Consider the following 14,169-nt stretch of genomic DNA (forward strand, 5'->3'; position numbering starts at 1 on the left):
TCTTTCCATCTCTTTTTGCTTCTTGCATTTCCCTTCGCCGCCTGTGTTAAGTGTGTACCTCCCCGCACAACTTACCTTGAAACGGGACTCCATTGAGCTCTTGAGAGTGACACAAGCTTCTAGCCAATCGTATCAAGCATGATCGCCCGGGCGGCCTCAATGGAAGCATCCAGACCAATCAGGGTCCTGGGGAGATGAGCAAGTTACGTTGTGGCGCCACTCGGCGTATACTTCCGCGCGTGCTGCCCGGGATAGGAGCCTGGCAGAGCAGCTGCACACACGGCAGTGCGGAGGCAGAGAAGGGGTTGGTGATACGGTGCTATAAATCTGTGGTCCAGTCCACCTCCCTTTTAAGACGTCCTCCCCCCTTATTTCTGTTCTCAGTTAGAGATGCAGCAGCTTACTCCTGTAGCGACCTACTAAAAAGCAACAAGGAGAAAGACATCGTCTTTTTGAAAAAACGTTCTTTCGTCTCTTTTCTTTGTTCCTTCGTTTGTTTTTCTTGCCTCTTTTTGTTTAGTTGAACGGCAATAGGAGGATAGTCTCTTCGTCTTTTTAAACTCTCTTTTTTTAAGTTTCCCCTCCCCTTTCATATTTTTTTTTTTCGCCATTTCTTTTAGCGTTGGACTTTGGGGTCGAAAGCATTTCTTTTTATTTGCTTCTTTTAAGCCGAGCACAGTTTAGGTTTCGTGCTGTCTTAAGAGAACTATCCAGCAGCTTCTTGCTCATCCTTATTGGGAGAACTGCACCGTTACTTTAAAAACACACATACACAAAAACCTTAAGGGAGAAAGGTAAGTTTCGGTTTGGTTTCTTTAATCATTAGTTGCAGCGATGCGCTGGCAAACCCAGAAAACCTGTAAGTGAGCGGAATACAGAATATGAAGTTAATTGCACATGTTTGTCTCATTTCAAAGCTACTGCTCTGCTTTTTAATTCTAGAGAGCTAGACTAAGAGGACGCATGCTTGACGTACTGAATTTTCGCAAATGTCAATGGCAGAAACTTAAGTGGTAAATGTGACTAGAGTAGAGCAGGGGTACAATGGGAGTCTAGGTGTTGAGTGAGCTACGGGATTGAGGTTGGAAGTTCATTTCGTGGGAAGAGAGATAAGTTGGGCTTTGGGGGATGCATGCCTCTACTTTCGCACAGCAGCTAAGGGACTGGAGAGGCTTTAATACCTTTGAGGGAAATCAGAAGCCTGGACTTGCAGATTAGACCAGCGAAAACCCCACACTTAATTGCATTAACCAGATAACATGTGCTGGGGAGATGGGATTGCCAGATGGAATTTAGATGCTACACCAGGCTGCTAGTTGTAGTTGACTGAAAAAGTACATGCCGCCTGAGGGCTAGGGCTAGGGCTGGGGTTAGGGTGGGTAGAAGCTGTCAAAAACTCATCTTTGCTAGGTGTGCGGGCTCTAAATCATGGGCGCCAATTACCGTGATTCTTTTTTAAAAGAAGGTAGCCAATTTAGGGCTGCATTCTTAAGTCTGTACCGGATATGAGATTCCCTTTGTTCAGAAAAGCGTAAATAAGATCCTTGGAGCTGTGTCTGTGGAGTGGCGGCTGCCTGGGAGCCTTGCGGCGCTGGGCGCTGGGAAGTGGATTCCAAGCCCTGTCCTTGGTCCTACGCTGCTGACTTTGCATTCGGCGCGAGGGGAAACCCCTTCGCAGTCGCGAAGATTCACAGTCACCCCAGGAGCCAACTCCGCTACGTTGCCCTCACCCCCTTTCTTACCGCCCCCCCACAATAGCTATTGTTAAACTGACGCAAGGAGAAAGATGGTTGGGGATGAGACGCTGGGCAGACCCATGCTTCGTTTTAACTTTTGTGATTTCTCAGGGTTTGGGAGAAACCAGCAGGCTTTCTACTGCGGAAAAAGAGAAATTAGGGTAGATGTGGGAAAGGGGGGAGAATGTTCATTGGGCGGAGAGGACCGAGAGGGTGATGGTGGCGGTGAAGGAGGTGCTGCCTTTGCCTAAGAGAAGTTTAAATTATTGGCACGAGGGGGTGTGGGTGAGTGTGCGTGAGAGCGCCGGTGTGGTGCTTGCGATGGAGAGAATGGGGAAAAGGTATAAAACCCGCCGGGGTTATTAATTTCTCCCCGCTGTCCACCCTACCCACCCTCCCGGGTCTAAAAGCCAACTTGCGGCCAGCCTCCAGATTCGACTCTGCCATCTCCGGGGCGGTGGGGTCTGGGGATAGCAAGGTGGCAGTGCCTTGTACGGAAGCTCCGCGGCGAATAGGACGTCGCGTGGCCATTGTTGCTTAATTTATGCCCAGCACGTTGCTACGTACCCACCTATTTCACGTCTGTAAAGAATTAATATGAGAGCTATACAACTGTGGCAAATTGGAGGTTGGATACACTCCCCGTTTGCCATTTTCAAGTACCGGTTAGCGAAACTGATGTCGAGACTGGGTATTTTCTCTTCTAATTGCCAGCTGCAGATCTGGCTTTATTGTGGCCTGAGTGAGAGAAACAGTCAACCGTTTAGTATTTACTCTTAACACTGCTGGGATGGGATGAATGTCTCTTACTTTCTCCCCGAAATGCACGGGTTCTTTCCCCGCCCCCACTCACTATAAACACTTCATGTTGGTTAAGATTCTACACCTTTAGCCCATCCCCACACCCCCCGCCCCCTCTCCATCTTCTGGATGTAGGGAATAGAGAGATGGAGATGGGTTATTTCTTAGGCCTATACTGCAATTTATAAAATGCAAGCTTAAAGTGGAGGGGTGGGGGAAGAGTACAGAGTAGACAATAGTAACTGAACAAATTATTTTCCTAATTAAAAAAATAAAAATAAGTTCTTAAAGGTCAGGGAAAAAGTGTGCATGTTTTAGGGGTGATAGAGTAGAAAAGCTGTGTGGGCCTGTAAGACTTCCTTCGTAAAATGGCTTCTTAAATGGGACATCTGAAAGGTTTGTCAGAATCTGGACAAATAAGTGTACAAAACCAGAAAATTTTGATTTTTAAAAGTCGCTTTTTGGAGGATTTAAAAAAGTAACTGTTTCTCAGTTTTTATTGTCATTCCCTAAGTCTGTCTGTCTTACACCAATCTCTCCTGGGTTCTTCTCTTTTTTAACCAAGTGCTTAGGCACCTCATTTTAACCTGTTCTGGAGTTCTCCATGAAAAACGCAACGTTTGCAGGTCGAAGTGGATTGGAAGACTTAGGGAACTCTGTAGAGAGGTCTCCCATAACTTCAAAAAGTCAGCTTCAGGGAGTAGGGCGTAGGGCATTCTAAGAGTTTTAGGCTTAGACTGGCAAATGTGGTAGGCCCATTTTTGCCTAACGTTTGGAATCAGGCATTTTTTAGCAACCCGCCTGCTTGGGATAGGAATATTATAATTAACTGTTTAGAGGGAGGTCAAAGAGGCGCAGGCGCTTTGAGCTGTTTTCCCAGTAACCCCGTGCAAAGTCAATTAAGGTCATTTAATTGCTAATCGGATTTGGGGTGACAACAGAAATGCTGATATAGAATCAATTAGCTATTTCTGGTGTCCCCAGTCAGGGTCCCTCAAATTAAGGGGTAGATTGTCTCCATTTCGATTATGGTTAAAGGCCTTACCTTACTACGCCTGATTTGAATTCGTCCAAGAGGGCAATTTTGTCTCCTCCACCCCCGCCCCGGGCTAAAGGAGTCCTTCTTCCATTCTCTCCCCCACCTCCCCGCCCCGCCCGTCGCGTGGGGGCGGGGAGCGCTGGGCGCCCTTAGCGGACCTTGCTGCATCAAACCCGCATCATGCCCTTGAAGCTGTAACCTCGGTCACGTTTTTGCGGCTACTCAGTCGCCCACTGCTCAGTTCCTTTCTCTTAACTCCTGAGATTTCAGGTAGGTATGACAGGTGATATTTTAAGTGCAGTTTTTAAGGGGGAAGGGTTAAAACAGAAGCCTTCGCAATGAAAACCACAACAACACGACAGGTGCTCTCATAATTAAGCGGCTGAGCAGGTGTAAAAACGTGTTACCACCGCGTGGCTCGGGGTCGGTTTTGACTCCCAGTCGCGGGGCTGAGTCTGAGGACAGGCACAGGTTTTTCTAGGAGAGAGGCGATTGAGCTGGGCGTGGGGGCGGACCAAGGCTAAGCAGCGATGTGACGCCCCCTCCGTGAAGAGTTGGCCGTTTCGGGGCTAACGTGGGGGGCGTTGGAAGGATGCAGAGAGCGGCAGGCTCTTGTATAGTCGAGTGCAGGATTTCCTACTTTGCGTTTGAAGCAGAGTATAGCACCCCGCACAGGTACTCGGGCTTATTTGAACGTCAGATTCCATCTAGAGAGGCAGAGTGGGGTAGCCGGGGCTAAGCCTTTAGTTTTCCGCCAAGGGACAGGACCCTTGGGCTGTGAAGTAGGGGAAAAAAGAACCTTTTGACTCCGCTTGCAATATATGCGTATGTATGTCTGTTTGTACACTTGATGCACATATACCTCAAAGTAACCCCCGCGCTCTGGCTCCCAGTTAGCGCCTGAAACCTCGGGGTTTGCAAACTTGCACCTGGCATCTACCGCTACTGGGCGCGCGACGCTCTCCGCGCTGCCAGGGAACCTGGTCCCAGAGCTTGTTCGGAATCGGAACTCGGGAGGGACGAGCGGAGCGGCCGCAGCCGGGCGTCTTCTCGCAGGCACCGACCCGCGGGCGGCCGGGCAGGGCACGCGCCGGCGGCGGCAGTCGCGGCGCCGCTAACTCGCCGCCGGCCCCGCCTCCTGGCGCTCTTCCAAGCAAGCCCCTCCTCCCCGCCCCGCTACAAACGGCGGGACCGCGGCGCCTGGGCGTCACTGAGGCAGCTGCCGGCCGGGTGAGGAGGCCGGTCGCCGGCGCGACGCGGGTAGGGCGGGGGTTTCACCGGGTTCCAGTCCGCCTTCCCGCCTCCGCCAGGACTGGGGACGCCGCCGCCGCCACCGCCTCTCCGCGGAGCCCGCCCGGAGCGACTCCTCCGCGGCTGTGCTGACGGCTGGCGGCGCGAGCCGTAGTAGCTGCAGCTCCGAGTCGTAGCAGGCAAGTGCGGGGGGTGTGGGAGTGGGGGCGGGGAAGGCGGGCACGCGGCGCCTGGCCTCGGGTCTGTTTTGGACGCCGAAGCTAAGGGCTGTGCGCGGCGCCGCGGCGCCGAGCGGAGTCCGGCCTCCGCTAGGTGGGAGCCCTAGACCGGCCTCGGGCGGGAACGCCGGTGGGGGTGGCGGAGGTTGTGCACGCGAAGTTCCTAGAGCTCGGCCCCTTGCGGCGGGAGTAGAGGGAATTGGGCTTCTCGGGAGGTGGCACCGCCCCTCCTGTGGGCACAAGCTGGTTGGGGGCGGCGGGAGCCGAGCGGGGCCAGTCGCACCAGGCAGCGTGCTCAGGCCTGGACGTGCCCCGGTACGGCCGCGTGTAGCGCCGGGAGAGCTGCGCCCAGACGCAGGTGAGTGCTTCGGAGGGAAAGTGGGGGAAGGGGGCTTTTCTAGAAAAAGGGCAGGATTCCTGTGGCGGACTGGCAACCCCGCCTGTGGGAGGCTGTGTGCGCTGGGTTCTCCAGTCGGATGGTGTCTGGTGGCGTGCCCACTTGGTACGGCGCTTCCTCGCGCGTGGTCCTTGGAGCTCCTGGGGCGTCTGGAGACTTGGAGCGGCCACGCAGTGTGCGGAGGTGGCATGGGACTGGAGGCGGCCAGGGCAGAGCAAAGAGGATTCCCCCGGGCCGCTCGCTCCCTTGCGCGGTATTAGGTGAGGCAGGGCGCAGCCGCGCGAGGTCGCCGCTCACGGTGGCATCCTGGGTTTGAGTGCGCTGGGCGGGAATCGCCAGGCGGGCCGGGCCGCCGGGCGAGGTGGACTCGGGGCTTTGGCTCGCTCGCTCGTAGGTTGCGGCAGCTGCGCCTCCAGCTCGGCGGGGAGGGCCGGCCACTTGCGGCCCCCGTGCACGGACGAGTGTGCGTGCACTGGTGCGACTGGTGGTCTCGCGGGGACCAACATCGGTTCACCAGCAGATGCTCCTCCAGTGGTCTTGACAATGACCAGCAGGCAGTCTTTCCACAGCGTTGCCTTAAAAGCCTACTTGTTATCCTGGAGGATCGGGGCGCAAAACCTTGTCTCTAGATGTGAGCTATGAGCACGGAGTTGTAGCTGTCCAGATGGCCATTTAAAATAGTGTGTATTTAAAAAGATCATCTTTATGATAAAAATTTCATCTCCTGTCTTCTCTCTACATTTTCTGAGAATGTGAGAAAGGAGGACTTGTTCCCGAATATCTATTCTCTTTCATTCCCTCCCCAAAGAATGGTGCTTAGCAATGCTACGTGAATATATTTGCCGTCAAGGACAAAGACTTTTTTGAAACTTAATTTTTTGGTGGATCTACCCATAATTCTGTCTTAATTAAAATATCTCAGTCCCAAACTTATGACAAATAAGTCCATTGTAAACCACTCGAATACCAGTTGGGGTGTAGTTTCCCCATCTCTTTAAAAAATCAGTTTGAATTACTGGCTAGTTGCTCTTGAAGAGAATCTTCTCAAGAACCGTTTCCTCAGAGTCCTTTGAATTTTTCATTTGTGCTAAGCACGCTCTTTCTTATGGAAGCTGACCTGGAGTCTCCATTTTGGTGAGCGGGCAGGAAAGCTTTCCTGGATCTACTTTTTCTCATCTAGATCTTTGGGTCTAGAAATGGTGACTGTTTTCCTTGGATGGACTGGAACATTACTGCATTTGTTTTTGGGTTATTCCTTATTAGAGATCTGTAGGAGTGGTGATTTTAATACTGCTCAGGTGAAGTGTGTGTGCATACTTAGAGAAAGTTCCTTTGGAAATGGGGAAGGAAAGGGAAAACAGGGCAAGAAGAAAATGTGTCTGGAAAGTAATGGTTGGGGTGGGGTAGGAAAAATTAAATTATGAAGAAACATTACATGCAATTTGATACGATTCCTCTGCCTTTTTTTTTTCTTTCTTTCTTTTTCCTTCTTGTGAGAATGAATTTGTGTGATCAAACTGGGCCCTTATTGCCCATTTGGGCAACTTGGTGCTGCCACCTTTTGGGGAATGAAGTTTTTTTTTTTTTTACCCTTCAAAGACAGCCTGAGGCTGTCATTTAAGGCCCCCCATTTTATCGGTCTGTAGGTGTTTCCTTCACTGTATAGTGTTTGCTCTTAGGAATCAGGTCAGCTCTTTTAAAATGTACACACACACTATTACTGTGGATGAAGAGAATTTTTGTTTTAGGGTATGCTCCTGTAATAGCATAGGTACTCACAAACTGTTAAGTGTGGCCAGACCTGTTATTTACTACTGAACCTTATTTTCTAGGCTAAGAATGAATGAGTTCCTTTTATGGTTTTCGTTTGTTTCTTGGGGGTTGAACAGGGTTGCTTGGTTCTGGTTAATGCTTCTGCGTAGGAGAAGTAAAGTCCTTCTCTGCCTGGGTTTTACATTTTAGTTATGACCTCTCTCCTGGTGTGACATGGAACAGCAGTGCTCTAAGTGACATTTCTACTATCCCCTTCCTTAATCTACCCTTTTGGACCTTTATATACAGACAGATGTTTCTGGTTGAATCCTTATTACCACTTTCGGCCATTCCAGCCTTCTATATGCTTTTCTGGTTGGCATTATAATTTTTAAAAAATACTGCTTTCCATCCCTTCTTCCCCCACCTCTCTTTCTTTTATTCTAAAAGCAAGTCACAAGTTTTCTTTAAGGATACAGCAGAGCCATCCTGAATACCCTGACTTCTAAACTGGGATCAACCTTTCTTTGATGGGAATTTTTTTTTTTTTTTAAACCTGGTATACTTTTCAGACCTTACCATGGCACAAGAACACCACAGTGGCACGTTATTCTTCATGTTCTTTTTTTCCCAAAGGACTGGATATTCCAAAATAGCATCTTATCAAGACTGACTTTACTGTTTACCTTTTTGCTAGATTGGTCCGCATGGTAGGGTCACTTCTTTTGCTCTCATTCAAAGTATTACTAAAGGTACCATAACATGTTATTTTACTACCTTTGTGACCAATACTGTTTATTTGGAAATAAGGAGGCTAGAGGTCCGTGGTACTTAGCTTGGTCAGGTTATTTATTTATTAATTTTTTCATGGCATTTCAGGAGGCTGTATAGGTGAGGTGGTATGGGGCTGGGTCGTATGTCACCCCGTGGAAAACCAACCTGTAGCCGGCTAATCCAGTTCTTTCTTATTCTTGGATATTCAGCTGGACAGGCCAGTCTTCACAGTAAGCTGCCACATTTGACGTTCGGTTTTGTTTTTAAGCGTGAGTACTTGGTTCGAAGCAGAACTGCTTTATGGGCTTGTAACCTCTGCCGTCTTAACTGCGCTCCCTTGAAATTCTTAAATTTTTGAACAAGGGGACCCTCTTCTTTCCTTTTACACTGGGATCCACAGATTACATAGCTTATCCTGGTTAGAGTCTTAATCGTCTGATAATGTTTTTAGCTGCCAATAATGCTTCTTAATGTTAATATATTAAAGAACTGTTTGAAGGCCTTATGCACTGGTGATGCCACACCCAACTCTTGAATTAACTCTATAGTGGACATCATACAGAATGTTCACTTGGCTTGGCCAGTTTCATTTTATAGATCCGTGGAAGTCTTCACTGGTTCTGGTTACTCACAGAACCCACATTTGTGTACTTTAATGCCAAACTCATTGTTTTTTCTGTTTCTAATTTGGGAAGAACATTTAAGTTCTATTTGATTTTAGAGACTAATTGGTTTGCAATCTTAGTTGATTTTTTTTCTTGATTTTAAGTAATATAAATCTGCTAAGCAGAAATAAAAGGTGCTTAAGCTTAGAAGGCAGTAAATTGTTTTAAGGCTTTGTGTATTAAAAAATACACCTTTTATTATGGTTTAACTAGCATTGGCAACTTTTGGAATCTGAACTAAAAATAGGAATTAGTATAGTAAAATCCTGCGGTGGTTTTACGGAATATGTAGGAAAATTTTCACTAACCAGAAATAAACAGATTTGGCTTTCAGCATGCATGAGCCTATCATAATTTTAATTTTAGTAAGATCACAGGAGAATATTTTTTAAGAGAATATGGCTTGATATGTCTTTATCCTTGTATTTTGTATAAAGCAGAAGGTGACTCTTTTGTAACATGCAGAAGGTGCATTCCTATACACATCTTCCCCTTCCCCTTTAATACCAGTACTACCTATCCAGAGGTTGGACTACATTAAAATGTTTACTTGTAGGGGTGTCTGGGTAGGGCTTAGTTGTTAAGCAGCTGCCTTTGGCTTAGGTCGTGATCCCAGGGTCCTGGGATTGAGCCCAGAGTTGGGCTCCTTGCTCAGCAGGGAGCCTGCTTCTCCCTCTCTTTGCTCTCTCACTCTCTCTGTGTCAAATAAATAAATAAAATCTTTAAAAAAAAATCTACTTCTTGTAAAGGTATGATTTTCTCGGAGTTATGGGTTAGGTTTTGAAGGCATCAATTTCACTGATACTCTTAAGTGTATATTTCCCTTTTGAGAGTTGCTGAATAGTTTTGAGTGATGACATACAGGTTTTCCTTTTAATAAATCTTCATACAGAGAAGGATGATTGCTTTGGGAAGGAGTGGGATAGGTAAAATAACTAAGGTCCTAGGAATATGTGGCAGGAGATTGAAACTAAACCAATTTGGAGGTTGCCTTAAAAATTGCAAGTAACTTTTTTCTTTTTTTAAACTTGCACGTTTGTAGTTCTTATGTGTTATTTCCATATCTGATTTCCACTCTCTTGGTTTGACTGATTTATTTATTTTGAAAATGAGAGCTTTTCTTTATTAAGCTTATTTATTATGAGACAGTAAAATGATAGTTTTTGTTTTGTTTTAACATGTTGAAGGTTTTGCTTTAGGTAAGTTTTGAACTCCTGAGTTGAGTATCTGTATATTTTTTCCTAGTCTAATCTAATGGTAATAGACTCATACCAGCCTTTTCCCTTGCTTTAAAAGGAGTCAGTCTCATAAAAAAGAAATTTACATTCTACATGACTAGCTTTTCTTTTCCTACAGAATTTTTGTTGTTGTAGGGTGTTCATTACTGGAGATGATTTTAGCAATTTTAGAGGCTGTATTAATAGAATGTCATCAAAATCCATATTTTCATAAATATCAAGCAGATTACCTTTTTAGGACAGGTTTTTTATTTTACTTCATTTTGCTTTTAGTTAGCAGTGGTCAAACTCACTTCAAGCTTTATTAGACATTTTCTTGACTAGTTTTTATTTCTTCGACAGAATAGGGATGCTTAACTTTCCTGTATCTTTGTTACGGAATTCCTGTAAAATTGACATTTCTTGTTAGTATTGAGTTCTGAAGAAAGCTGTGAGCCCTTTCTACCTAGAGAAATGTACATACACCAAAATTGCCATACAGTTTTTACCGTCTAGCCCTCAGGATTCAAGAGGCTTAAAATAAGGTTTCCGTTTGGGAAATAGGACCTCGAGTATTAGAGTTGTCCTCTATTCTGGTGCGGGGGGAAGCTCTTCGATTCAGTGCCCATCAGCTATGGCCTTAGCAATGTGGGCTCTTCATTGAAGGCAAATTCTAACCTTCCTTGTCTCCGCATAGTTTGTTTTAAAATCCATTCTGATTTTGTAAACAAATATTACACATGTAAGGTCTTGTGGTGAGCACAGTGCTGCCAGTTTAGCTACCGAGTTGTCTTGCCTCAGTAGGTTTTGTCACTTAAGTTGAAATTCTTAATTTAGCAGAGCCAGGTGGAATATACTATAGGCTGGAAGCTTGAAGTTTCCGTTGTCTGGTCTAGGGCTCCATTACTTATGTCCTTGGTTTCTTAACCTTTTTGAGTATAAAAGCTTACCCTCACATCTCAAGGACGAGGTGATGATGAGCATACGGGAAGTATGAGATTTTTTTGGCAGTAGATTGACAACGTTTACTGAATTGGAAAGGTGGTAATAAGTGGTTCCCACTGATTAGTTTTATATATTTGGCCTTCAGTGCATTATTATTAACCACAATTTTAAGTGATTCTTTATAATGTATCATGATATAATGCGTATTTCTGCCATGGAGAAAGAAGATCCCCATACTGCCGGGAGGTTTTGAGAGAATTGTGTCTTTGAGCATTTCGGTATGGAAATAGGTATAAATATATCTATGATGATGGGATTTGGAAGGGAAGTTTAAAATGCATTTTTTTTTTCTGGAAAATATAAATAATGTTAAAAAATTACATGTGAAATTATGAGAATTTAGCCAGCTAACATTCCAGGAATATAAATGTCTCAATTTAAATATTCCATCTTTTTTTCAATGAGAAATCAGATTTTTAAATTTAAGCATTTAAATTAAAATAATCAGTCTGTATTTTTCTGATTTGAATTTTGTTTAATCTCTTATCAAGGGATCTATTCCTCTACATCACAAAATGGAGTTTACATAGAAACACATTTTTTTCCCTGCTTGTTTCAATACCCTCTTACCAGCCTTAAGTGAAAAGTCATTGATGGATGCCCTGTCAAGTAAGTTATTGGAAATTGTTCACTTGTTCAGTTTTTATAGGATGTTTAACACTTTTTTATTCTTTGGGCATTGTGTGTGTATCAGAAGCACATGAGGTATTTCTCAAAGCAAATAAATCACTGTGTATTTGAAAATAAATTCAGCGAATTGGGTAAAGTTAGGAAAATATTTCGTGAACTGACTGTGCTTGATCTTGAGTTTACTCTGAGCTACTTTTGAAAGTCCGTTTTTAAAAATCTCCCTGATTCCGCTTCTCTGCTGGAGGCCCCTCTGGTGATGTGAGGATCCCCCACCATTACTGCAGAGCTAGCTGGGCTGTACTACATATACAGAGTTTATTATAGAGTGAGCAAGTTTTTATAACCTATTCACAGGTAAGGTCTGTTTCCCAGTGGGTTTACTCAACACTGCTTTCTTTCCCTGAGGTGCTACTTACTGGTTGCTGGCTTATTTTGTTTAAAACCCCTGGGGCCCTTTGTGGCTCATGGCTGTGAATGACTCATGGACTTTTCCGAAATACTAGGTCATCAGTGCTTTTGACTTTCATCATTCTCCACCATTGTCTCTGCAAGGAACCTGATCTACCCAAAGCCTTCCTCTCTTCTCTTTGACAGGTCTGTGCTAGCCCTCTGTCCCCTAGTTACCTGTCTATGCTTCTGAGCCCTGTGGTAGTTCTAACTCTAGCCTGGCCATTCTGGGTCAGGAGCAGCCTAGTCACTTGTCTCTTTATTTTTTTCATTTGGCTTGTACCTTTCCATTGGCTCTTAAGCATTTTATTATAGTTTATTCATTGAAGAATATCTTCTGTGACCAAGTGAATTGATGCTATTAGAGGACAAAAAGGAGAAATGGGTATCCATGGACAGAGTTTCTTCCATCTGTCCCAAATGATGACCAGAGGTTACCTATGGTATGTATTTGTTTCATTTTGGCTTAACCTCCCACCCACCCCGCCCCAAATAATTTCTTTGAAAGCAAGCAAGCCTGTGTGTATGGTAGGGGCAGAGGGATAGGAGAGAATCTCCAGCTGACTCTGTGCTGAGCATAGAGCCTGACATGGGTCTGATCCGACAACCCTGAGATCATGACCCCTGCTGAAACCAAGTCAGATGACCAAATGACTGAGCCACCCAGGCTCACTTTTTTTTTTTTTTTTTTTAAAGTAGTAAACAACATGTGTTGGAAAGGATATGGAGAAGGGAGATTCCTCTTACACTGTTGGTGGGAATGCAAGTTGGTGCAGCCACTTTGGAAAACAGTGTGGAGATTCCTTAAGAAATTAAATATAGAGCTACCCTATGATCCTGCAATTGCACTACTGGGTATTTACCCCAAAGATCAGATGTAGTGAAAAGAAGGGCCATCTGTACCCCAGTGTTCATAGCAGCAACGGCCACAGTCACCAAACTGGAAAGAACCCAGATGCCCTTCAACGGATGAATGGATAAAGAAGATATGGTCCATATATGCTATGGAGTATCATGCCTTCATCATAAAGGATGAATACCCAACTTTTGTGTCAACATGGATGGGACTGGAAGAGATTATGCTGAGTAAAATAAGTCAGGCAGAGGGAGTCAGTTATCATAGGGTTTCACTTATTTGTGGGGCATAAGAAATAACGCGGAGGACACGGGGAGATGGAGAGGAAGAAGTGAGTTGGGGGAAATTGGAGGGGGAGACGAACCGTGAGAGACTTGGACTCTAAGGGTTTTGGAGGGGAGGGGGGATGGGGGTTGGGGGTTGGGTGAGCCTGGTGGTGGGTATTATGGAGGGCACATATTGCATGGAGCACTGGGTGTGGTGCATAAACAATGAATTCTGGGACACTGAAAAGAAATAAAAAATAAAAATTTAAAAAAAGGAGTTAAGTGTTAATTTAGGTGCTGGGAAGTATCATTTAAAGATCTAGAACTATATTTAATGTCTCTTGAAAAGTTGGTAGGGTGGAGTAACACAGGGCCAATATTTGTCAACTGCATCCTTTATATGGAGTATGATTTATTTCACTTCAGATTAAATTCCTGCCTGGCTTTTTTGGGTATTTGAGCTATGACTTTGTGACAGTTCCTAAGGCTATGGAAATTAAAAATTTTCTTAGATATAAAGACAAAGGCAGGAGTGCTTAAGATTTCATTTTGATTGTGCTTGTAAATATTTGAATTATGTTAGACCACTGTGTGTAAATTTAGATTTTGTGGACTCCTTTACCTCATTTGGAGAAGTCTCCTTAATCTCTGATCTAAAAGAGATTTTCTCCTTCTTTTAGAAGATACAGTGGTTTATCTTACCCTTCCCCCCCTCTTCCCAGGATTTTAGACCTGCCCCTACTGGGAGTGGGAATTTCTTCCTGCTGGTCATCTGCTTGTATTCGTTCACATGCTTTATGGTCAGCAGAAGTTGCTTGGGTGCTGTGAAAACTAATAGGATGTTATGAGCTGTTTAAAAGAGGCCTGTGGCCTACCTGCTAACTGCATTGCTGATGATGTCAGCTTAGAAGAGACATTTTCCCTTTAGATTGCTGTAAAAAAAAAAAAAAAGAGCTGATATGAGAGGTTACCAGGTGTGAGGTTTGTGTATGTTGTTTGTCTCTCCTCTTCCTCCTGTTATTTTTTTTTTTTTTTCAGCCTTCAGCCTTTTCTGCACTTCTCTAGAAAGAGCAAGTCAGCTTCAGCAAAGGTTTCTCCCATGTGTGCAGTAGAGC

The 14,169-nt window shown here is 45.1% G+C and overlaps 2 protein-coding genes across 7 annotated transcripts in view; one reads left to right on the forward strand and one right to left on the reverse strand.

Annotated features, from left to right (window-relative positions):
* The first annotated feature begins 254 nt into the window (after positions 1 to 254).
* ELAVL2 (ELAV like RNA binding protein 2) overlaps positions 255 to 14,169 on the forward strand; it is a 143,841-nt gene continuing 129,926 nt past the window's right edge. For 3 of the 6 annotated variants that reach the window (XM_059411547.1, XM_059411549.1, XM_059411551.1), the window contains exon 1: positions 255 to 794. The gene's annotated coding sequence lies outside the window, so the exon portion shown is untranslated. Of the gene's footprint in view, positions 795 to 3,797; positions 3,847 to 4,591; positions 5,007 to 5,178; positions 5,404 to 14,169 lie in introns of those variants that run through there. The other 3 variants (XM_059411548.1, XM_059411550.1, XM_059411552.1) reach the window with 3 other exon arrangements.
* Positions 4,784 to 5,632, reverse strand: LOC132024129 (uncharacterized). Its single transcript, XM_059410129.1, has one exon. The coding sequence runs from the start codon at positions 5,630 to 5,632 to the stop codon at positions 4,784 to 4,786; it is 849 nt and encodes a 282-aa protein (XP_059266112.1).

This window comes from Mustela nigripes, chromosome 9 (genome assembly GCF_022355385.1).
Source record: "Mustela nigripes isolate SB6536 chromosome 9, MUSNIG.SB6536, whole genome shotgun sequence".
Lineage (NCBI taxonomy): Eukaryota > Metazoa > Chordata > Mammalia > Carnivora > Mustelidae > Mustela > Mustela nigripes.